The 25,080-nt window shown below is 57.3% G+C and overlaps 1 protein-coding gene across 1 annotated transcript in view; it reads left to right on the top strand.

Annotated features, from left to right (window-relative positions):
- The first annotated feature begins 1,556 nt into the window (after positions 1-1,556).
- ARHGEF17 (Rho guanine nucleotide exchange factor 17) overlaps positions 1,557-25,080 on the top strand; it is a 30,367-nt gene continuing 6,843 nt past the window's right edge. The window contains exons 1-6 of the mRNA XM_066340790.1: positions 1,557-4,478; positions 21,213-21,290; positions 23,429-23,611; positions 23,993-24,109; positions 24,416-24,508; positions 24,870-25,046. Of these exons, the coding sequence (XP_066196887.1) occupies positions 1,560-4,478; positions 21,213-21,290; positions 23,429-23,611; positions 23,993-24,109; positions 24,416-24,508; positions 24,870-25,046 (3,567 nt within the window). The 5' untranslated portion in view covers positions 1,557-1,559. The remainder of the gene's footprint in view (positions 4,479-21,212; positions 21,291-23,428; positions 23,612-23,992; positions 24,110-24,415; positions 24,509-24,869; positions 25,047-25,080) is intronic.

Below are 25,080 nucleotides of genomic sequence, written 5' to 3'. Positions count from 1 at the left end.
TCCTACAGAACCCAGCGGGAATGAAACGCATGGCTCTTCCCAAAATGCCAGCTGGGGGGGACATCGTGGGGACGTCATCCTTGCATCCAGGAGACACCCAGGCCTGGGGGAAGCAGGGCGGAGGGTGGGAAGGGAGATTCAGGGAAGGAATACTTGCTGGGGTGGAGCATCTCACGGCATCGCTGCGGGCGCTTTTTAGGTATACTGAAAAATGCATTTACAGGAGGTGTCGGATTTTTTTTCCTCCCCCTTTTTTTGTGCCTCAGGGTCAGAGCCAGCAATATCTTCTACACGGCCAGGACACCATTCCAGCCCCATCCATGTCTCCAAGGCCACAGCTCACCCACCAGCCATCCCAGCCACCTTCATTTTTCACATCCCCAGCGATAAATCTGCTGGCTCGGGGGAAAAAAAGGGTTATAGGCTTCAAATAGCAAGCGCTGACAAGCGCTGCTGAAAACCCACGAGAAAGTCTGTTCACGGGGCAGTGCCTCGCTGGAGAGCTTTGCAAGTTGGGAACAAGGTGTTCTCTCCTCCCCAGGATGAGCTGCAAAGCAGGGTCTGGAGGAATCTGCTGCAATGGGAAGAAGCTTTCATTGGCACTCACGTTTTTTTGATTATTTATCCTGTTTCCCCCTAAAAAGGAAAAGCTGGGAAGGGATGGAGAGAATCACAGAATGGCTTAGGTTGGGAGGGATCTTAAAGACTATCTAATTTCACACCCTGCCATGGGCACCTTCCACTATCCCAGGGTCCTCCAAGTCGTGTCCAACCTGGCCCTGGACACTTCCAGGGATGGAGCAGTCACAGCTTCTCTGGGCACCCTGTACCAGGACCTCCCCACCCTCACAGAGAAGAATTTCTTCCCAATATGCCACTTAAATCTCCCCTATTTTAGTTTAAAGCTGTCCCCCCCACCATCCTATCACTATCTGCCCATGTAAAAAGTTGCTCTCCCACCTTTTTATAAGCCTCCTTATAAAAGATAAGGGGGATGAAGGATGCTGGGGGTGAGGGGATGTGGAAGAAAGGATGCAGGGGGTAACGAAGGATGCAGGAGGAGGGTGAAAGATGCAGGGGGATGTGAGGTGCTCCTGTTTAGCCTGGGAGAGAGAGGGCAGCTCTAACGCCGTCTTCCTCTCCTCCCACACCTCTCCTCCAAAAAAAAAAAAATTAAAAAGAAAAAAGAAAAAAGAAAGAAAAAAAAGGAGATAGAATAATTAAATAAATAATTTCTAAAAGGGAGCAAAACTTCAACCCTCCTCCTCTGCGGGAGCAAACCCCGCCTCCGGGGAGGAAAGTTTATTTGAATGCAACAAATAAAAAAGCAGGGGGTGAGGGAGGAGAAAAAGAAAAAGCCTTAAAAAAAAAAAAAAAAAAAAAGAAGGGGTGGTGGGGCGGGGGGGAGAGAGAGAAAACAAAGCGGGAGGGATGCAGCCCGCCGGCAGCCCGGAGGAGGAGCGGGGCCGGGCGGTGCCTGCGGCGGGGCCGGGGCCGGGGCGCGGCGGCGGGGCCGGGGGGCGGGCGGAGGCGGCGGCGGCGGCGGGGGGGCACCGACAATGGCGGAGGGGGGCAGCGGCCGCGGGGTAGCGGCGGCTCGGTGCCTCCTGCCCGCCTCCTCCCCGCCTTCCTCCTCCTCCTCCTCCTCCTCCTCCTTCTTCTTCCCGGGTAGGAAAGTTTCAGCGCCGATCGCGGAGCAACAACCGGGCCGGGCTTTTGGCAGCCTGGCCCCGTCGGTACGGCAGCTTTCGCTTCGTTTTACCGAGCCGGAGCCGACGGGCCCGGTTCATGCCGGGGCTCAGCCGCCGTCCCCGGCTCCACCGCCGCCCCCGCCGCCGCCGCCGTCGCCGCCGGGCCCGGGGTTAAACGCGGAGCCGCCGCGCTGGCCCAGCGTCCCGGCGATGCGGAAACTCTTCGGGGAAAGCTGCCGGCAGCCGACGGCGGCCACCGGGAATGGGATGGGCAACGGGAGCGGCAGCGGGAGCGCCCGCGGAGCTCCTCCGCCGCCTCCGCCCCGCAGCCGCGTCCCGCACCCGGCGCTCCGCTCTCCCCGCGGAGCTCCGCCGGAGCCCGGCCCGCATTCCTGGCATAACTCGACTCGACCGCAACCACCCTCCTCCTCCCCATCGCCCCGCTCCAACGGGGACGATGAAGCGGCGGCGGCCCGTTCTCCCCGCGCCTCGTCGGGCAGCGAAGGCGAAGGGCAGAGCGCTGCCCACCGGCCCCGCGCCGCACGGAAGAAGAAGAAGGAGGGCACGGCGGATGGCGATGCCGAGGCCGAAGGCTGCGCTAGGGTGGTCACCCGCCACCCGCTGCCCGTGGTGGCCCGCGTCTCCAAGGTGAACATCCTGCCCTTCGGCACCTCCGGCGGGTCACGCAGCAGCAGTCGTTATTCCAGCACGGAGACGCTGAAGGAAGAGGAGCAGTTTGGAGTCTGTTGGCCCGGCCAAGGAAGGACTCTCCAGGCAGGTTATGGGATCTATCGGTCGCCCAGTTTCGGGGCCGGTGATGGCCTGGTGTGGGGACAGCCAGGGGTCCGCGTCCGCCCCAAGCTGTCCCAGAGCGTGGCCAAGGCAAAGCCGGACTATGGGAGCGACAACCTGCAGCAGCCAGGGCTGGAAGGGGAGCAGGCCAAGCACCGCAAGTCCTTGTCCAACCCCGACATTGCCACCGAGACCCTGACTCTCCTCAGCTTCCTCAAATCAGACCTCTCAGAGCTGAAGGTGAAGAAGAAGGGAGTGAGGATCGGCCTGGACGTGGGCTCCGACGGATGCTCTGGCGTTGCCAGCCCCTCCCCGGGCAGCTGCGGTGCCGCTCATCCCCAAAACCGCTGGGCGCCGGGCGAGCGGCCGACGCTCAAGGACCTGACGGCCACTTTACGTCGTGCCAAGTCCTTCACCTGCTCCGACAAATCCGGGACGCGGCGGCTTTTCCTACAGAGCTCCATGAAGCAGAGCTCCTCCGAGCTCCTTCTGGCCGCTATGGACAGCCAGGACCGGGTGGCTCCAGGTGGGGGACAGCAGGGGGACGAGGATCCTGTCCCCATGGTCATCCAGGACCAGTACATCCAGGAGGCAAGGCAGGTGTTTGAGAAGATCAGCCGGATGGGTTCCCAGCAGGACTACAGCTTTGCCGCCGAGCAGAAGGACAGCGGAGGTGTGGAGGGCGTCGAGGTGGTGGCACCGACAGGGACGACAGACGTGACCCTTCGGGGACAGGTGGAGAGCGCACGGTGTTTGAAGGACGTGGAGTTGGAGAACCTCGCTCACAGTAAATCTGTGGAGGAGCTGTCGGGTCACGAGTCGAGCGTGACAGACGAGGGCATCGTCACGGAGCCGGAGCCCATGGGAATGCACTTCCAAAACCTGCGTGAAGCGGTGGACGCCTGGATGCTGCCCAGTGCTGCACCAGCAGCCGGGGACTCTGAAGTGCCACTGCCTGCTCACCCGGCGGCAGCGGCTGAAGACCTTCCAGCTGGCAAACCCGAGACGCCCAGCACCCCTGGCAGCCTGCGGCGCCGACGTAAGTTCCCGTCAGCAGGCGCCAATGGGATGGAGGGCGGCAGCGAGGGTGGCACCGAGCCCTACCGCTCCCTCAGCGACCCCATGCCTCACCGGAGATGCTCAGTGGCGGAGGAGGCCAAGAATTTCTCGGTCGATAGCAACCTGCTGGGCTCGCTGAGCACCAAGGTGGGCATCCCCCAGCCCGCCGCCATCACGGGCAGCACAGGCAGCGCGGGCAGCGACCTGTCCCTGGGCAGCGATGGGCCCCGGGACTACAGCAGCCTCATCCACACCATCGTCAGCCAGCCTGGTGCCATGGCCAAGCTGGGCGATGACAAGGCCAATGGCAAGACCATCAAGAAGAAATCTCTGAGTGACCCCAGCCGCCGCGGTGAGCTGGCAGCCGGTGCCTTCGAGGGTCCCGGTGAGGCCATCAGCGAGCTGGAGCCCAGCATTCCCCCGTCCAGCAGCGAGCCCATCCTCTCGGCACAGCCGGCAGCGCCGGCTGCCGGCCACAGCTACGGCTTCGACCCCAAGCTGGCCGAGGTGCTGTCCCCTCGCATCGCCCGCCGCAGCTCCAAGAAGCGCTCCAACCGCGCGGTTCACCAGGAGAACCAGCCGCCCCCAGCGCCCGCCGTCCTTGCCAAGAGCCGCCCGGCCACCAAGCACGTCCGGCACACCAGCGAGCCCGCCACCTTCGTCCCCATCACTGTCCCCGAGCCGCTTGTCCCCTCTGGCCACCACGGCCACCTCCCTGTGCCGGCTGCCGGCCACTCACCTGGAAAATCCTTCCCGACCCTCCAGCCTCCTTCGCTGGAGGATGTCACCAAGCGGTACATGCTGGCCCTCAACTCAGGTGACACGTGCCCCAGTGCTGGGGATGGATCCCGCTCGCCACCCGCTGCCCCACCGCCCCGGCTGCCCCGCTGCTCGCGGCTGCCCGACGAACACGGCCCCAGGACCAAGCCACAGGTGGTAAGTGCCCGTCCATCCTAAAAGCACCTTTGTTTTGTGGGCTCCAAAGCACTAGTGGCTTTGGGGGTCTGTCATGTGTCCCTTGTGGTGGACAAATTCCTATCAGCAGAGGCACTGCTGGATGGCCAAGACCCCTCCCAGCCCTTTCCAGTGGTCCCCAAGGGATGAGCTCTTGTTTGTTGGGGAAGGGCTCTCCCTGATAAAAAGGCAATTTTTGGATGGGGAAAAAGCACTTTTCAGGTTAAATAGCACCAAGTTTTGGTGGAAGAGGATTTAAAAAAAGAAAAAAAAAGGTAATTTTATGTTCGTATATAACATCTCTCAGTGATGCTATGTAAGGTACTGATAAATTGACCATCCCTGAGGTGCCGAACCAAAAATTGCTTTTTCCTTGGCTGGGAAGGCTTAAATGATCCTTCTGCTTGGGATTCCTCATGTTACACCCCTCACTGAGCAAATCTGCATTTCCCCCTCCAAAAAACACCATCCCTCTACTTGGGATCATGAGCATTGCCATGCTGATGGGTGGGAAAAAGGAGGGGAAATATTTTTGTGCGTGCACTGAATATTTGCTTGATAGGTAAAGGTTTGATCCTCTCTGGGGAAGAATTGGTGCAGTCTGGGGGATGTGAAGGTGCTCCACTCACCCCGAAGCACAGCTGCGTGCTTTGGGATTTCTCCTGGGATGGGTTTTTGGCATTGCTGGCCTCTTGGCTGTTGTTTGAACGTGGACTTGGGTTCCCATCACTCCAGCTGCTTGTGCCGGGAAGGGCTTGGAAGCATCACCTCCTGCTGCGGCACAGCAGTGCCAGCACCCACAGGGCTTTTAATAGCTCTGGGAGAAGCCCAGAAATACCCAATCCTGTGGGGGATCTGCCGAGAGCTCGCAAGAATGATGCTGGCAGGGCTCTCTCCCCTGCTCTGATGCCGATTTAAGAGGATGGGCTGGACCATTCCCTTCCAGCAGCCGCCAGCAGCCAAGTGTGAAGTCCCCGGGGCTGAGCCCGGCTGTGTAACCCTTGCTGGCCAGGGCAGAGCCCCATGGAGCAAGGATGCTTTTCTTTGGATCCTCCCAAAATCCAGATCCCTGCGGCGTCTTCCCCCCCAGGATATTCTCTTGGGGGTCTGGCATCCTCCTCACAGGATATTCTCATGGGATCTAGCAGCCCAGCAGCATCTTCATCCCCAGGAGGTTCTCCTGGGGTCTGGCATCCCCACAGCATCATTCCAAGGTTATTCGCTTGGAATCCATCCTCCTGGCAGCAATATTCCCCTCAAAATATTCTCCAGGGATTTCTGCTCCCCATCCAGCTCCTTCTCTCATCCCCACTGCCAGACAACAACAGCTGGTGGCTGAGAACAGGGATGGCCACTCTTAGCCACTGTGTGAAACATCCTTGGGGGATGTTTTGGGTCAATTTGGGGTGAATTTGGCAGCATTTTTTGCCTGATGAACCCATTTAGGTTTAGTTTTTTGTTTTCTCTGTTGAGCTGAAAAGTGCTGTGAAACCATCGAGCGTTATAATTAAAATGGGTTAATGAGGAACCTCCTGGAGCTTTGGCTGGTGCCACCTTGGGAACATTGGCAGGTCCCCAAGATGAGGCTGTGCACCCAGTGGCATTTCTAAATAATTAATATGTTTAGTTTATGTAATATATGGTTTATTTTAATAATTTATAGAAGATATTTCTTATTCAGGCAGCTGCCTGTGGTGTCCTGGGGCCAGTACCTGATGGCCCAAATATCAGGGATGCTCTGCTGACCCCACACCCCCAGGTCTGGTCTGATCCCAACTTTGGGATGATTTGGGGTGGATTTTTACCAGCTGGGAGCCCTGTTTGGCTGAGCATGTCCTCAGGTGGATGGGCCAGACCCTGAGGATGCTGCTTCTCACCTTGCCTGAACCCTCTGGTCTCGGGGAAGAGGGTGCAAATTTTCCCTTTTAAGGGCAACACCACAGCTGTATCTTCAAATCTCTCCCCTGCCTTGGGATTTCTTTGTGCTCCAGCCATATCCTAACTGAAACCAGGATTTTTATTTCTCTTTTTGATTTATTGGATGGTGGAGCTGGGATGTTTTATTTCAGATGGCACCAGCTTTGCCTGGGGGGGTGGAGGGGGATCGAGCCCTGCAAGGGAGTTGCTTTAATCCTGAGTGAGAGCACCGAGGACCGGATATAACTTGGCACTGGGATGATTGGCTGGGAACAGGGATTTATGTGCTCCCTGACCAGCAGAGAAGAAATAAGCTTTACTTTTTACTTTTAGATTTTTTTTCACCTCCCTAACTCAGTGGAAAGGGCCAGCGTTGCGAGGCTGTGTGTCTGTGTGGGGAAATGGTCACCTCCACTTGGGAATTTTGCGGGATGGGAACATCCATCTTGTATCATGGTGAGATGGTGTCCATCTCCTGCAGACTGTTCTGGGAAGGGATTAATAATGGGCTCTGGCACCTCTGGGGTGCTGCTCCCTTAAACTATTCTCTCCCAAAATCTTTCACCCTCTTGAGGTTGAGTATCCCTGCAGCATCGTTCCCCCAGGATATTTTCCCAGCTTCCATGGTTTGGTGGTGGCTTTGGCAGAGGTGCATCTGACACATCCCACCCAGAGAGGTAACATGCTGTTCTCCCTCGGGGGCAGCACTGTTTGTCCTGGGTGCTTTCCAGCAATTCTCCATGGGGCTGGAGCCATCCAATTCATCCTGGGTGCAGAAGAACTCCTTCACCCTGTGCCTGATTATGGGTACCAGGCTTTTAATTCCTCGGGGGTCACTAGCAGCACATCCTGCTCTGGCAGATCCCGTGGGAGAAAAAAACCCCCAAAACTCAAGATAAATATTTTTTTTCTTGCTGACAGCATCCCAAAAGCTGCTGGAATGGGCAGCGCACACAAACACATGTGTGTAGACCCATGTGCAGACCCACACAGCCTAGCAGCAAGCCAGGATGCATTTAGGATGCATTTGGGATGGATTTGGGGTCCATTTGCTGCTCAGTGAAAGTCTGAGCAGGATACCACACTGACAACCCCTTGGATCTTTCTTCCCTCTGTTGCTGAATCTGTCCGGGGATGGAAAATTAGGTATGTTCTCTGTCGTGCTGTGTTTGTTGACTTAGCAGCGCTTGGATTAAACAGGAAAATATTGATTTAAATATAGCACCTCTGGGGAGCACGGGAGTCGTGGGAACGTGACCCCCAGCGCCCCGGCCGCTGCCTTCCCCACCTGCTGCTCCTGGAGCGGGGCGGCCGCACCCCGGAAAAGCCACCAGGGATGGAGGAGATCCCAGAGGGAAACGTCGGGGTCACGTTCCCAGGGACACTTGCGTAAACCACCCCCCTTCCCTCCCCAGCTCGTCCCTGATCCTCCAGAAGCTCCTCCTGGCTGTAGGGACAGCTCAAAGGCTGGATCCATGTACTGGCCATGTATTCCTAAAGTTTGTCGCCTTTGGACTTAGTTTCCCTCCGTTCCATTTCTGTAAATCCCCATAGAAACCAGGTCTGGGGCTGTGGCTGGGAGCTGTCTTGGTTTTTTGTGTTTATGGAAATCTAGAATTGAAGCGGCTGCAGGAGAGAGGTGGGAATGGGCAAATCTTGGCTTTCCTCTCCCTGTTCCAATGGTTTAACCGAGGTTTGTGTCCCTGGATCTGCCATGCTCAGGGAAATGCTGGAGTGGGGGGAAACTGAGGCACAGGCAGCCCTGCAGAGAGGTCGGATGTGGGATGGAGCATGGAGAAGTTGGCTAGAATCAGGTGATGCTGCCTGTCAGTGGCATGGATTGACCTTGGGATCAGTGGCATGGGGCCAGGCAACATGTCCAGGGGGGTGGCCCAGCCTAAATCCCCTTAATTCTGCCCATTTTTGTCCCTTCCTTCCTCCGCTGCCAAAATCCCCTTACCTCTGCCCACTTCTGCCCCTTCCCTTCCTCACTGCCAGAGCTTTGAACAGGGCTGCTTTGTCCCTTGACCCGTCCCGCCCCCCCCCACACTGTAATTAAAAGCCTGTAATTAATTAGGCAGCAAGATCCAGCAGAGGGGATGATCCATGTGCGATGTGCATCCTTTGAGGCCCGGGATGGTAGTGCAGGGCAGGATCCAGCCTTGGAGCGACAGGGTTAGCACCGGGCTGAGCTGGTCCTGGGGGCTGGCCTTGGCCCGTGGCTGCCAGATCCAAAGGTCAGGCTCTTGGCAGGATCCAGGGACTGCAGCGAGGGTGGGAGGCTGGAATGGGCTCAGCTTCCAGCCTGTGGAAGAGAGAGACCCACAGCCCTGCAGCTGGGATGCACCAGGAGCTCCCTGGAGGGGTACACAGGGAAAGGCTGGTTCTGGAGCTTGTGCATCCAGAGAAATCCCTAGAACTTGTGTGGATGTGCACCCTGCACAGGGAGTCCTGGAGAGCAGGGATACACATCCAGGGGGTATGGAGAGGGCCTGGTACAGGGATACACCTACAGGGAAGAGGTCCCTGGTGCAGGGATACACATATGGGGGTATAGAGAGGATGCTGGGAAATATTCTCAGAGATGCACTGGGCAGCCTGCCTGCACCCTGCCTGCATCTGTGCACAGATGCCTGGGCTTTTCCATGGAAAAATCACATGCCTCCGGAGCTGCTGGGAGGAGGTGGCCTTGTTCTTCCATCTGCTCTTGCCAGGGAAGCAGCAGGTCGGCCTCTCTGAGATGTAACCTCCAGGTAACCTCCTGCCAAACCCAGCTGGGATGGAGGCTCGAAGCTTCCTGGGGCTTGTTCCTGCAGTCTTAATCCATCATTGCAAAGGCTGTGGGATCCTTGGAAGTGTTCAAGGCCAGACTGGATGGGCCTTGAAGCAACCTGTTCTAGTGGAACATGTCCCTGCCCATGTTCAGGGGTTGGAACAAGATGAACTTAAGGTGCCATCTGGTCCAAACCATTCTGTGATTCTCTCATTCTTTGATTTAGAGCATCTCTCAGGGATATTTCTGAAGAGGGGGACTTCCCCTGGATATTGATCCCTGTGTGATGGGAGTGTGCAGAGAGGTGATGTGCTGAGGTGTCCCCTTGCTGAGGTCCCTCACCTGGTCAGAGCAGGTCCCATGGGGCATCCCACAGCTTCAGAGCTGCAGCGGGAATTTCTCCTAAATCCAGGATGGTGAAGGAGGTGTCCTCACAGAAAGGGAAGGTGCAGCGAGGCAGCACTGGGGTTAGGCCAGTACAGTTTCCTCTTCTCTCTGAGCATGCCCTGGAAAACAGGGATGGAGACTCCCATCCATCCATCCATCCATCCATCCATCCATCCATCCATCCATCCATCCATCCATCCATCCATCCTTCCATCCATCCTCCCATCCATCCATCCTTCCATCCACTGTGTTCATCCACCCATCTTCATCCATCTCCTCCCATCTCCATCAGCCTCCATCCATGTCCATGCTCCCATCCAGCCATCCATCCATCCATCCATCCATCCATCCATCCATCCATCCATCCATCCATCCATCCTCCCATCCATCCATCCTTCCATCCACTTTGTTCATCCACCCATCTTCATCCATCTCCTCCCATCTCCATCAGCCTCCATCCATGTCCATGCTCCCATCCAGCCATTCCCCTCCACCCATTCCCACCACCCGTCCAAGACAACAGTCCCCCCACACTATCCAGGCATGATTTTCCAGGAAGGCATGGTCCATCTTCCAGGATGTCTCCTCCTGAAGGCATCAAGCCTGGCTTGCAGAAACAGAGTCCACTGAAACAAAAGCGTTGCCATTTCCACCATGGTGCTTCCAGGCCAGGATGTGTCCAGTGAAGAAAAATCAGCCACTTCCACCCCCTCTCCCTCAGTGTGGCTCTTTTTTAAAGCTCTGATGGTTGGTCCCAGTGGGGCTGTTTCTTTGGACTCCCTTGGTTTCCATGGAGAGGATGAGTGAGGAATTTCAAAGGGAATGGCTCCAGTAAATGAACTCTTCTCTAAAAATAGTGTGTTTGCTTTTGGTTCTTTGGGAACTGTGGCCCGGCCAGTGGGAGGGAGAACAAAAATCAGCATCTGGGTAAAAGTATTCCAGTAACTCACTCTTTGTGCAAATTCCCATTGGAGCCGCTCAGCTTCCGGGGGGACTGGCGGCTGATCCCAGTTCCTGCCCTCATGACCACCATTTCTGGGTGCAGCTGGGGGCTGTCCCGAGCCTGGTGCTCCCTTGTACCTTGTGTAGGGTCTTTTGGGTAGAATCCCTTTACCCCAAGTAGTGGAAGGATTGATGGGAGCAGATGTGGGGTTTGTGTGACCTCCATGTCCTGCATTGTCCCAGAAACCCCAGTCATGTCCCTTTTTGGGAACCAGGAGATGGCCACCACCACTGTCAACCCCACCAGTGACATTTGTGAGCCCCACCAGGACATCCCTGCATGGATGTGCTGGGAAAAGGACACCTGTGGTAGTATCCACCACCAGGTGACTCTGGAGGAGTCACCATCCCAGTGAGGGGACGGCCACCGCCAAGGTTCCCCCTGGAGAAGCCACCACCCTGCTGTGGGGTCACCAGCATCCCTGCATGGTCCCCGGGGCTGGAGAAGGTTTCCTTGGTGGTGCCGTGGAGTTGCTATTTGTAACTGCTTGTTCCCGAGCCCTCCGATACTCTCCAAAAAAAACAAAAAGGGAGTTGTTTGCATGGGAAGATTGGCATCTCCGAGCCTGGGATATGGTTTCCTGCTTTTTTTAGCTGGAGTAGCAGCAGACTCGTCGGCCTGCCCTGATTTGGCATCCTTCTTCTTGCTCTTTTTTTTTTTGGAAGAGTTTCATCCTGACCCCTCGGCAGAAACACCGTCGCTAGCGGTAGGGGATCGGGTTTGGTCCTTTAGATTTTTTGGGGATTGCCCAAAAGCCCGGTGAGATGGGATGTAGATGGCTCAGAGCCACGGTGAGCGGAGAGGGAACTCGTGTCCCGATCGTCCGAACCTGGAGCAGGTCAGTGGATGCTGGACCCCCCCTGTTCCACCCCCTCCCCCAGCCCCAGGGCACTGCCGTGACAATGACAGGGCAGGGAAGCTGTCACCTCTCGCCTTGACTGTGGTGTGACGTGGGCTGTGGGCGTTCCTGGCGAGGTCTGTGGTTCCCCCCCCTCCCCAGATCCCTGCTGTCCTGCTTGCAGCTGGCTGAGGGGACCCATGGAGTCTGTGGGGCACAGCTGGGTGAAGCTCAGCTGCTTCCAGGACATGGATCCAGGCAGAAGGGACAGGAGAAGTCCTGGCGGGTGCGTGGAACGGGCTGTTCAGGTTTTCTACCTCCTCCATCAGCTCCTGGGTATCCATCAGCTCCTGTGTGCTTGTGGATTTGTGGGTGCCCTTGGACTTCTGATACCCATTTGATCCCAAGGATCCATCTGCCAGCTCCTGGCTATCTGTCAGCCGCCAGATGACATTTCTGGGTGCCCATGGACTCCTGGTACTGGTTAGCACCTGTGGGACCATCAGCTCGTGGGGGTCTGTGATTACTTCTGGATTTGTGAGTGTCCATGGACTCCTGACACCTGCTGGATCCTAAGAATCCATCACCTCCTGCATCCCCACCTTCTCTGGGTACCCATTGCCTTCTGGGTGTCTGTGGACTGCTGATTACCTGCTGGATGCTGGCCATCCATCAGTTCCTGGGTGCCCGTGGCCTCTGGATGCCCATAAGCCTGTGAGTGTCTTTGGGCTGCTGGGTGTCCTTCAGCTCCTTTGTGCTTGTGGATTCATGGGAGCCCAGAGTCTCTTTTGGATCATGGGCATCCATCAGCTCCTGGGTACCCAGGGGGTCCCCACTGGCTTCTGCGTGCCCATGGGCTCCAGGCTGGCCCCTGAGCAGCCATCAGCTCCTGAGCACCCGTCAGTTTTGACTCCTGGGTACATCTTGGCTTTAGGTGTGCTTGGAATTCTGGCTGCACATGGAGACCTGGATCTCCATCAGCTCCTGGGTACCAAACACCTCCTGGTGCCCATCACTCCCTACATGTCAGGCTGGCTGCCTCCTGGCTATCCCAAGACTTCTGGCCCCATCCCACCAGGCAGCCAGGGCACCTCTCACCCACCTGTGCCAGGTGGCATCCAGCAGTGATGCCAGGGAGTGCCAGCATCAGGTACCCTTCTCCCTGTCTTCCCTGTCACCCCAAATCCTAATAACTGTTGCTTTTGGGGAGGTGTGGGATGCGGGGTCAGGCTTGTGCCAGCAGCAGAGGATGCTGGTGAGGGATCCAAGGATTCCAGTGAGTTGAGGGGGTGGAATTACTCCTGTCCTGGTGGGTGCAGGGCCAAGCCCTCTGGAAGGCAGCAGGGAAGGAGCAGGGGGAGGGAAGAAGAGCTGGGCTGACCTCAGCATCTGGAAAGCTGTGCTCTTGGGCCGTGGCCTGCGTGCCGAAAACCGGAGGCAAAAAAAAACCTTCCATATTTGGTGAAAGTTGCTCCAGGACTCGGCCAAGGCTGGCAGCAAACAGGGGGCCACAAGCCCCCAGCTCTGCCCTGGACCACTGGTTTTGTAAGGGCTCTGCAGACGTGCCAGGGGATGGATGGTAACTGGGGAGGGGTAAATTGGGGTGAGCATCTCCAGTCGGGTGGGAAGGGGGCCATGGAGAGGGGGCATCCATGGGATGCTGCCAGCAGTGCAGAGAGGATGTAGGAGATGCACCAGCACAACCCTGAGCTTTGAATTTTGGCAGAGGGGAAAATCCCTCACCGCAGTGCCATTGGTGGAGACCCCGATTTCTAGTGAAAATCCCACAGGAAAAGCCCCACTGTGCATTTAGAGGAGGAATTTTTGTTGCTTGGGAGATGTGTCTCCTACAGCTCCCCATTCCCCATCCCACCAGCACCACTGCCGGCACTGCCGCTCCCCTGGACAGCACAGGGCTGCCCAGCATCCTCCCACCCTGCCTTGGAAAAATTGCCCCAAGTCCTTTCTTTTTTATTCCCGTTTTTTTTTTTTTTCTCACACTTTAAAAGCAGAGTTGCGGCCAGGCTGTGTCCTCCCGGGATGAATCACCGCAGCCGAGAAGTCCAAGAAGGGAAAACAACTGAATTCCTGTGCACTGGGGCCGAAGCTGCCCTGCTCCTCCTCCTCCTCCTCCTCCTCCTCCTCCTCCTCCTCCCCCCATTCCAGAGGTGGTGGTGCTGCCGGCTTTCTCCATGGGAGCATCCCCAACCAAATCAATGCTCCTCTGTGAGCTGGGAGCCTGGGAAAAACCACGGCCCAGGGAAAAGCAAACATCTCCAGCCCCGGGCCTGCGAATAAACACGGGAATATTATTAGTAACTGAAGCGGAGCTGAATCAGAGCTGCTGATTTATGCTCTTATTTCCTTTCAAGAAGTTACTCTTTGGAGAGCAGCTCAGGCTTTTCCTTACCCGTGGGAGAGCAGGGAGAGGCTGGGCAGGGAGGGAATGCAGCCCCGGATGTGATTCCGGGCAGGCTCAGGCACAGCCCCTCTTCTGTGCCACAGGTCCTCCTGTTCCCATGGGAGTGGCTTCCTCAGGACCTGGTGGTCCCAGGGATGGGCTGACTGTTATTCAGAGATGAGAGGCTGGTATCAGGGAGGAGAGGCAGGAAGCCAGGGATGAGGTGACACCTGGAGAAGGAGGTGACCTGTGCTCAGGGATGGTGGTGGCTGGCACCCAGAGATGGGCTGCCATGTCCCCAAAAGGGGACTGGCACCATGGAATGGAGGTGGTTGGCACCCAGAGATGGGCTGCCATGTCCCCAAAAGGTGACTGGCACCGTGGAATGGAGGTAACTGGCACCCAGGGATGGCAGTGGCTGATCCTCCCCTTGGTGGCTGCCATCCCCCAACTTCATGGCACGTGTGGGACATAGGGCAGAGCGTCACTGATCCCAAGGGAAAGGCTGCTGAGGTTTGAAAACCCTACAAAACCCAATCAAACCTCCTGCTTTAATACTTCCCAAGAGGACAGAATGTGATTTTTTTTTTTTTCCCCCTCAGTGGTTTCCTGCCAGAGGCTGAATGATTGAGGGAATACAGGATTGGATAAAATAGCATCCTCCTGTTTTGGGAGATGGTGCCAGCCAGGGGCTTTTCTGGCTGCACGAGGAAGTTTTACGCGCCAGGATGATGCTGTTTGTTGCAGAGGTGTTTGCTCGTTGTATTGGGATGGATGGAAGCAGGTCCAGTTTATTTCCACGCCTTTTCTTTCCAGGGTTTTGGTAGAAATAGAGCTGAGGATGTGTTAAAATTGTTGAGCCTGGGAATTCACCGTGCACTGTCCCCGTGGACCAGTGGCTCCCACTATGTCCCAGCTCCCTCTAGTGGGATCTACCCTGGCAACAAGCATACAGGGAAAGAAAAGGTGCAGAAATTCCAGATTCTTTCAAACTGGGAATGGTGGTTACAACGAGGTGATAAGATTCAAGTAGCTCCTAGCACAACCCCACTGTGACACCCTAGAGAATCTCCCATCAGGAGCTGGCAGCAGGAACAAGCTGTAATGAGGGAAAAAACGGGTTGTATTTATTTACTCTTAACATTTTGGCATGTTTTGGAGGGGTGGGGAATAATTTTTCTTGAGGCAGGGTTAGCTCCTCCTTCAGCAGCTGCAGGAAGGCCCCGAGCAGCAAATCCCACTTCCACAGTGGTCTAAAACACTCCATTTCCCCTCCTAAATTTGGATATTTTCACCTCAGAACGGGGTGTCGGGCAAAATCCCTGCTGCAGCTCACTCAGGATATGGCTGGGTGCTGGCACAGCTCATTACACCAATGAGAGGGAGAAACACCAAGTGCTGTGGGTGTGGGAATTTTGGGACGATCTCTGGGGATACAGAGATTCTCCTTCCCATGGGATGTGATTTTAGTATCCCAGACGGGTGGTGACAGCACAAGGAACTCCCTCCCACACCGAGCAAATTCCCAGGATTTGGGAGAGTGGGGGGAGTCCTCAGAGTGACTGAAAACATCATCAACCCGTGTACTGATGTGTGCACAGCCTCAGTCCGGGCTCAAGGGCCAAAATCTTTTGTGTGATGGCTGTGATTCCTCATGGAATGTACATTCCTGCTCTCCCTTTGGCCTTTTGTTTGTTTAAAAAATGGATGTTTTAGGACTTTCCTCCATCGATGCCTCTTTGTTTGCAGGGGTGGAGGCAGGACACAATATACCATGGCCTTTCCCAAATATTTTAGGATGTTTTAAAATCCCTGGGGATGCTCAAACTCCTCCTGCATCGATATTCCTGCACAGGGAAAAGCCAAATGATGAGGTTTCATCCTGAGCCTAATTTAAAAATATAGTAGATCAAGATGGGAGTGTTCCCATCCTTCTTCAGCGTTGTATTTGTAATGTCAGAGGGAAGGCTGGGGGAAAAAGCCTAGGGAAAATCCTAGGCTCGGGGTGCTGCTGAATCACCCCCAAACCCCCACTGCCGGATCCTCTCCATCTCTGGGTTTCCAGGAGGATTTTGCCACGCTGGCACAAGCCTTGGGCTGGGGGATGAGTCCCTTGGCTCCATCCCAAGGAACTGGCACGCGTTTCCCAGGAGGGTTTGGGCTTTCGGGGGAGGAAACACCCAGGTTGAGAAAAAACAAAACAAAACGAAAACGAAAAAACCAACAGGGGCTGGTCCGAAAGGAAATCTAAAGGTGTTTACAAAGAGCCGCGCTGCTAAAAATAACCGGCTCATATTTTAGACAGCCCTAAAAATAGGCAGCGCTGTCGGAGTGGCCAAACACTCCCAGGAATTTCCTGTGGGCTGCGGGCCGCCTGCAGGGGGGTCCGGCTCGGCTGGCCGGCATCGCTCCGCAGTTTGCATCCCTGGGTGATGGAGAGGTGACCCCCGCCGGGCCCCTTCCCGCAGCCAGGCAGGACGGGTTTAACCCTTCTCCAGCCATCCCTCCTCTCTCCATGTCACGTCCCGAGGGATCGGGTGGCTTTGAGCGAGGGAGGAACGCGCGGGAGTCTCCTCGCAGCGCTCCCGCGGGGCTGGATGAAGGGATTGACCCAAGGGTGGCGTCCAAGGAGTGCGAAAGGCTCTCCTGCCGTGGAGGGACGGCGCTGCTCGCCCCGGGCACGGGCGGTCCCGGGGGAAGGCTCCGGGGCGTTGCTGCGGGCGGAGCCGCCGGGTCACTGCGGCACCGGGACAGGGACTGCGGCGGGAGTGCGCTGGGATTGCCGGAGGAATGGGATTGCGGTTGCCAGAGGAGTGGGAATGGGATTGTCGGAGGAATGGGATTGCGGTTGCAAACCAGAGGGATTGGGGATTGCATCGCGATTGGACCCGGATTTGCATCCCTGGTGGGCGCGGGATCGAAAAAGGAATGGGGTTGGGATTGCAACACAAATTAATCTGGGATTGCAATGCAGTTGGACCCGGGGTTGCATCCCTGGTGGGATTGCAAGAGGAATGGGATTGAGATTGCAGCTCAGATGGATCTGGGATTATAGCCCAAATGGGTCCAAAACTGGGACCGAGGTGGGTCCAGGATAACAGCAGGAGAGGTTCTGGGATTGCGGCCCAAATGGATCTGGCATTGCCATGCAGGTGGGCCCAGGTTTGCTTCCCTGCAGAGTCTGAAATTGCAACAGGAACGGGCTTGGGATTGCAAGAGGAATGGGATTGGGATTGCTTCACAGATGGATTTGGGGTTGCAACACAGCTGGACCCAGGTTTGAATCCTTGGTGGGTCTGTGGTTGCAACCCAAATGGTTCTGGAATTGCAAAGGAATGGGTTTGGGATTACAGCTAGATGAGTCTGGGACTGGAACCCAAGTGGGCCCAGGATTCCAACACAGATGGGGCCCAGGATGGCAAATAAGTGGGTCTGGGATTGCATCCCAGAGTGTTGCAGCCCAGTTGGGCCTGGATTTGCAGTCCAGGTGGGTTTGGGATTGCAAACCAGGTGGGTTGGGGATTACAACGCCAAAGCACTCACAATTGCAAATGGACGGGTCTGGAATTGGAATCTGGATGGACCTAGACTAGCAACCTGTTTTGTTTCGGGGTTGGAACCCAAATGGATCTGGAATTGCAACAGAAATTAGTCTGGAATTGGAACCCAAATAAAACAGGGGTTGCAACAGAAGCATGTTTGCAATAATATTCTAGCAGAGCCCAGGATTTTATCCCTGATGGATCCCAGATTGCAGTGCAGATATGCCCAGGATTGCAATAGGGTTGGGTTTGGGATTGCAGCCCAAATGTGTCTGGGATTACCACCAAAATGAAACTGGGACTGGAGCTCAGAACAGCCTAGGATTTCAATACAGATGGCTCTGGGATTGCAATGCAGATGAATACAAGCTTGCAACAAAACTGCTTCTAGGATGGCAGCCTAAAGGAATCTGAGATTATGGCAGAAATGGGTCTGGGATTGGATCCCAGAAGAGCTCAAGACTGCAACCTGACCAGATCTGGGACTGTAAACCAAATAAACCCAGCATTCCAACAGCTGGGATGACCATGGCACAGCAGTTTCAGGAGCAGAGGCTGCTGCCTTGGGAACAGCCTCGTTACCTGGTTGCAATTAGCTGTCCCTCTTCCCTGATCCCTGGGTGCCCTGACAGCTGCTGCAGCTCTCATTACGTGCCCTGAGTGGTCCGTTCTCTGCCACGCACCCTTCCCGGGGTGAGATGCTCATCATCCTCATTTCCAAGAGGAAATTTACTGGCTGCAACGGGAGGATGCAGCCTTGCTGCACGCCGTTGCTGTGGAAACGGGGTGAGCGGCTAATTAGATTTAATTAACGAAGCAGGAGGGGAGCGTTACAAACAGATCTGGGCAGGATGCATCACCCGGCCAGCAGAGATGTGGGTGCTGAGGTGGCGACGCCGTGGGGGAAAGGGGGTGTGCCTCAGTTTCCCTGTCTGCCAGGTCAAGGAGGGGGATATTCACAGGGATGGAGTCCCTAAGGATGCTGAGCACTCCAGCATCATCCGTGCGTGTCCCCCCTCCCCTCCACAACAAATCACAGGCCCCAAAAAGCATCAGCTCCCCCCGCCCCACGCCCAGCATCCTCCCTGGGCACAGCCTTTCCAGCGGCATCCCTCGGCGGGATCCGGCCCTGCCCGTGTCTGTGTGGGCTCGGCGCTGCCTCCCGCGCTGCCACCGCTCCCAGCCGGTGCCTGGGCAGCTCCGGGGGCCGGGGACCCTGGCGCGGCCGCGGACGCAGGCGCAGCCTCGCACCCCGCACAGCCTCTCTGCGGGAGCGCTTTTTATACATCCCCGTAGTTCCACATCCACACCGAACCCCGGCGATATAAATAGCGCCTCGCTTTTATTCCCCTCCCCGCCGCATCCCGGCGCAGCGTTCCGGCTGGGGCGGACACCTGGGGATAGAGACGGAGAGATAGAGAGGGGATTTCTGCGCGATTCCTTGGGCCGCGTGGGACGGACCGACCCCCGGGACCCGCATGCTGCAGATGGTGAGGACTCTGGCGCAGTTCACCATCGCGCTGGAGGACATGCGAGACATCGGGGACGGCATCGACGCGGCCTTCGCCACCTCCGGGCTGAGCGGGGCGGCCGAGGAGCTGCCGGAGAAGGGCTGCGCCGGCCGCGCTGGCACCGAGGTGATGGCAAAAGGGGTCTCGGGCACGGAGCGGGACCGGGGGGGGCCCGGTGGGCTGCGGGGGTGAGGTGGGGGTGCAGGGATGCGTCATGTTTGGACACGTGTGCAGAACGCGGCACCTGTGGGGTCTGCGCCGCGATTGCCGTGGCAACGGTGCCTCCATCCTCATCCTCGGCTCCACACCCCCGGGATTCTCTGGATTGCGGGAGGGGTGATGCTCCCACCCGGAGAGGATGAGATGGGGGGGCAGGAGCCATCGCTACCACCGCCCCCCCAGTGCTTATTTACACCGCGGAGGCGGCGGCTGGTGGGAAATGCCCCGATTCCCATGGCGGCAGGGGCTGATCCTGAGGATGCTGAGCATCCCGGGGGAGGCGGGATGAGGCCGGGGTGAGGCGGGGGCGTCCCCAGGGAGAGCAGATGGAGCCTGAGGCATCATCAGCCCCCCAGCGGAGAGGCTTTGCTGGGAAACGCTGTGGGGCACCACCTGCCTTTGCCCTGCTGGGCCGGTGCCTTACCCCCAGCTCCTGCTCATCCTAGTGGGAATTTGCCGCTGCTGGGGTAATACTGGTGCTGTAGCAGTGAAAAAAATCCCCTTGCCAACCACCGGGCCTCATCCTGCATCTCCTGACTGCTGCAAATCTCCAGCTGCTGGTGCAGCATGTGGTGCTGAGCCTGTTCAGCTCCTGGGTCTGACCCTTTGCTTCTGTCCTGAGCTGGGACGGCTCCAGGAAAAAACAGGAGCAGCAGGGAACTACAGGCTGGGTGAGGGTTGGGGAAACTGAGGCACTTTGGGGCATCAGATTCTCCTAAGCTTGGTCCTCCAGTGAGTGCCCATCCGTCCGTAATTGCAACAAATTAATCCGGCAGTGAGAGTGTTCCTAAGCCTTCTAACCAAGTGGGGAGGGCTCAGCTGGTGTCCCCGAGGACTCTAGTGTCACCATGGTTTCCTGATTCCTGGAGAGACTCGGACCCGTCACCAGTATTTGGCTCTAGATTAGAGTTTCCCCCGTGCTTGCTGGGAACAGCCTGGCGGGGAGCAGGGAAACTGAGGCATGGCTCTGCCCTAGAGCATGGAGCAGGATCTGGCCAGGATCCCTCTCCATTGCTCCCTGGGGGCCACGAGGGGCATGGTGGCCTCTCTCCCTGGTGAGGATGGTCAAACTTCTTCCTGTGACTGCAGAGCAGCTTCACACCTCCTTATATCCCCACTGAGGAGGACACAAGGAGGTGTCCAGGGGACAGGGGCTCATCCTACAAGACTGAGGACATTTGGGGTGTCTCACATCCAGGGTCTCTGGAGATCCTACACACGCAAAACTTTCGGGGTATCTGTGCACCCAGGGCACTTGAAGCATCTCTGCACCAAAAGCTTTTGGGATATCTCTGCGCCTGGAGTCTCTCAGAGCGCCTTCACATGCAAAACCTTTGGGGTGTCTCTGCACTCAGAATCTCTGGAGTGTCCAAACACAAAACTTCCGGGGTATCACTGCACCTCTGGTGCTTTTCTGCATCCAAAACTTTTGGGGCCCAGGGCTGTTGGGGCATCTCTCACCGCAGTCTCTTGGGATGTCCCACACTCAGCACCCTCGAAGTATTTCACACGCAGGACTTCTGGGGTGTCCCTGCACTCAGAGCCTTTGGAACATCTCACACCCAAAGCTTTTGGGGTGTCTCCTGCCCCGGGCTCTGGAGCATTGGGCCCCCAGGCTGAGCTGCAGGGAGTGCACACACGAGGGGTCCCTGAGCCCCACGGCCAAGAAGACCCCGGACCCATCTGCTTCCCAAGGCTGGTGGCCCATCCCGCCCCGCCACCTCCCCGTGCCCCATGAATCCGCCCCCCGTGGGGCCACAGCCCAGCCCCAGGGTGCCCGGGGTGCTGGGCGGGAGGCGAATTCCTACGGGTCCGCTCGGAGCGGAGCCGCTGGAGAGCCAGAGGGCTCCGGCACCGACCCATGTAGGGCTGTGAGCTCCAGGGCGGGCTCCTGACGCGGCCGCGGAGGAAACCAGGCGTCTGTGCGCTCGGTGTCATGTACTTCCTAATCCTCCCGGATTCCTCCATCGGGGTGGAGAGGCAGCGCAGGGGAGCTGGACGCCAGCCGGGCTCCTCCGGTGTTCAGCCTCCCCAGCCGGCCCCGGTGCCGGCCCCGAGCCCCGGCACGCAGCTCCCCCGCCCCGGGTCACCCCAAAACGCTCGTGTGTCTTTTCCCCCCGGGCAGGACATGAGGAAACACGTCATCATGACACTGCTGGACACCGAGCAGTCCTACGTGGAGTCCCTGCGCACCTTGATGCAGGTAAGGTGGCCCGGCCGGGGTGTGACACCCCAAACCACAACACGGGGTGGCCGTGGTCACCCCAAGCCGGATCCTGGCGGTGGGTGCTGTGCCAGGACCTGTGTGGCACCGGGGTGGATTGGGGTGATGGGGGGATGTTGGGGACAGCAGGAGCAGAAGTGGGAGCGCTGTGACAGCAGTGTCAGGAGCGGGGTGTGGGAGTTACCTCCATCCCCAGAGAGAGCCTGTGACATTCCCAGTGTGTCATCACCTGGCAGGTATCGTGTCCCCAAGGCTCTTTCCATGCTTGCCTTCCAAAAGCGCTTCCTCGTGTTGCGCCCCATCTCCTGCTGGCCTTGCCATGATGGGGGACCCCTGAAATCCCCGGTTCCCTCGTGCTCCCGTTTCCTGCTCGGATCATCACCTGCAGACCTGAGCCAAAAGTTTTTTCTCAGGCTTTTTTGCTGAGCTGGTTCCAACCCCCCTGGAGCAGCCTGGCCGGAGGGTCCACCCCACGTTTCAGATGTTAATGAAGGTGTTTCAGCAGGTTAATGATGGTCAACGCCCTGGAGACATCACCTGGCCGAGGTGTGGGCTGTCCAGCCGAATCCCTGCCGGGGAAACACCTAAAACTCCGAGCTCTGCAAAAGCAGTGCCTGTGGGACCTCTGTGACAGTCCGCAGGGGCATGAGGCACCCCATCCCAACATTCATGGGCTCCTCCCATAAATCTCCCACAGGGATGCCCCCGTGGTGGACACAGATGTGCTGCAGGACTGGCTGCTGCCTCTGCAGACCTGGGCTTAGAAGGACGAGAGGGGAGATTTGGGAGAGAACTGTACAGGGTTTGAGGGGTGTCCCTGCTGGTCTTGGCGTGGAAAGGGTTTGTCCCATGGTCTGTGCCATCCTCTGAGGTGGGAGGAACATGGCTGGGAGCCACGGGGTGTTAATGCCTGAGCTCCTGTCCACGGGACCTGTCTTGATACAGTGCCACCGGAGGGAACTGGCTTTCTGGCAGGGATCACAGGGCTCCAGGTGTCCCCAGTCTCAGCTGGGATGAGGTGCTCAGATCCTTGCCATGCCTTGGTGGCACATAGCGTGGGACAAAAGGACCACCTTGGAGCATCGTTCCAGCCAAGTCAGATGGGCAAGCCCTGCCTGCTGTCCCTGTGTATGCAGCAAGGGCTGTCTCCATGCTCTTCTCCCCCATGTGGGAAGCACGGGATGCACGGCACAGCCCATCCCAGCTCCTGCTGGAGGTGCTGGACACATTTAGAGCAGGTGAAGGGGGTTAGGACCCTCAGGATGGATTTGGTCCTTCTAACATGGGTCTCCACAAGACATCTGGCATCAGCTTGAGGAACATGATCCTGGGGGAATGACTCCTCCTTGACCAGCTTGGTTGGAGATGTCTGAAGCCACTAGAGATGGGTCTTGTCCTCTGTGCTCAGCTGTGTGGTCCTTCACACATCCTGAGAGCCACCAGCACCCTGTACTGGTCAGACTGAGGGAGTGGCAAGGGGCTTGAGAAGACATTCCACGTCCTGCTGCATCCCCTGCAAATCCATCTCTCCCATTTCAGGGGCACTGCTCTGCTCTGCAGCTCTGGAGGGAGGGTAGGGGTTCACAGCAGAGCCACCAGTCCAGCCTTGCTGAGGACCTGTTGGCCCTGAATAGTGCTCTTTGGCCACTGTGTTTGGTCCAAGGAGTGATCCAGTGGATGCACCCTTCTGGTCCAGCCCCTCCTGGTTCCAAACACCTTAAATCCCACCAGGAACACCCTGGCGTTTGGATCCTGGGGTCGTGTTGCTGTGATTTCCAAGCTAGGTCAGGCAGATGGAGGTGATGAAGGCTCATGACAAGCAAAGATGGCTCTTAAGGCCCTGGGACAGAGAATCCTGGGCTGTGCAGGTTCCTTGTGCAGACCTGTCCTCCTCCCCACACGGCTGTGGGGATTCACTAAGTGGGATGAGAACCAGGGAGACTGGCTTGCAAAACCTGTCTGGTCCTGCTGGCGGGTCCTACAGCCCAGCATTCCCTGGAGGAACCCCCAGCTGCAGAATGTCATCCATCTCCATATTTACATGGGCTGAGAGGTCCAGACTGGCTGGGGAGGGAGAGGAAACCTCCATGGATCCCAGTGCCTCTGCTTGCCTGCAGGGGTACATGAAGCCGCTGAAGCAGCCGGAGAACTCCGTGCTGTGTGACCCTTCGCTGGTGGATGAGATCTTCGACCAGATCCCCGAGCTGCTGGAGCACCATGAGCAGTTCCTGGAGCAGATCCACGACTGTGTGCAGAACTGGCACGAGAAGCAGAAAGTGGGCGACCTCCTGGTGCAGTCGGTAGGTCCTGGCGGGGTGGTTCCCCCCAGGAATGTGGGTGTGCCCGCTCCTGGGCACAGCCCCAGAGCAGAGGTTTCGGAGCAGGAGGCAGGGGAGTGATGAAAGGATGGGCCAAGCAGGCCTGGGATGGAGAACAGGAGACAATCTCCAGGCCTGCTGTCTGCTTAGCATAAGGGTGGGAGCTGCTGCTCCCGGCTGGCTCTGCAGCGTTTCTGCCTTGGGAGCACAAACGTCAGGGCTGAAAAATCGAGGTGGGCGGACAGCGGGTGAGCCCTCCCTGCACCAGCCCAGAGCCAGAGTTAACCCTTGGGGCAGCTTCTTCCAGGCTCTCCCAGTATGCCCATGATCCATGCTGGATCTAGTCCTGTTTTTCCCTCCCAGTTCTCCAAGGATGTGCTGGTGAACATTTACTCTGCCTACATTGATAACTTCCTCAATGCCAAGGATGCCGTCAGGATCGCCAAGGAAGCCCGGCCGGCTTTCATGAAGTTCCTGGAGGTGGGTCCTGGTTCCTGTCTCCATAGATCCTGGCCATGATCTAAGCAGGATGAGAGTTAATGGGAGTAAATTTATTAATTTAATAAATTAATGGGAGTAAATTTATCACCAGACTGGGAATTTTCCCCCTACCTTCTTGGTTTTGTTGCAAAGAGGGTCGTTGGGATGAACCAGAACCACTCCAGATGGTGTGGAAGGAAGTGATCCCAAAGCAAAATGGGTGCTCCTGGGTTGGGAGCACAGAGGCTGTGCCCCTGCTGTGTCCCAGCAAGGGGCTCATCCTTGTCCCTCATGGGTGTCTTGCAGCAAAGCATGCGGGAGAACAAGGAGAAGCAGGCCCTGTCCGACCTGATGATCAAGCCGGTGCAGAGGATCCCGCGATACGAGCTGCTGGTGAAGGTGGGTGACACCGGGGTGGCAGTGTCACACCAGCAGTGGGGAAGGCTATGGCTCCTCCTCACCTCCACACAGCTTTCAGGGCTCTCAGGTGTCTCCTGACCCCTTTTCCCACCCCTTGTCACAAAGCTGATGTCCCCAGGTGTGCACATGGCTCTGCCCTCCTGGAGATGGTCACTCTGATGGTCACAGTCCACCTGCTGCAGTCCCCTTACCCTCAGCCTTTCTGCTGGACCTCTCCACCCCCTCCTTGGGGCTGGATCTATCCCCAGCAGCCAGAGCAGCCTGGGAGGGGCTGGGGCAATGACACTCCCAGTGTCCAGGGGTTGGCAGAGGTGGCAGTCCGGCTCTGTCCCCGTGGCAGGACTTGCTGAAGCACACGCCAGAGGACCACCCCGACCACCCTTTCCTCATCGACGCCCAGCGCAACATCAAGCAAGTGGCCGAGAGGATCAACAAGGGCATGAAGAGCGCGGAGGAGGTGGAGAGGAACGCCCGGATCGTGCAGGAGATCGAGTCCCACATCGAAGGGATGGAGGACGTACGTGTGGGGGGCCTTAGATGGGGTCACTCTG

The sequence above is a fragment of the Sylvia atricapilla genome, chromosome 2 (assembly GCF_009819655.1).
Source record: "Sylvia atricapilla isolate bSylAtr1 chromosome 2, bSylAtr1.pri, whole genome shotgun sequence".
Lineage (NCBI taxonomy): Eukaryota > Metazoa > Chordata > Aves > Passeriformes > Sylviidae > Sylvia > Sylvia atricapilla.
This window is presented reverse-complemented; position numbering and strand designations above follow the sequence as displayed.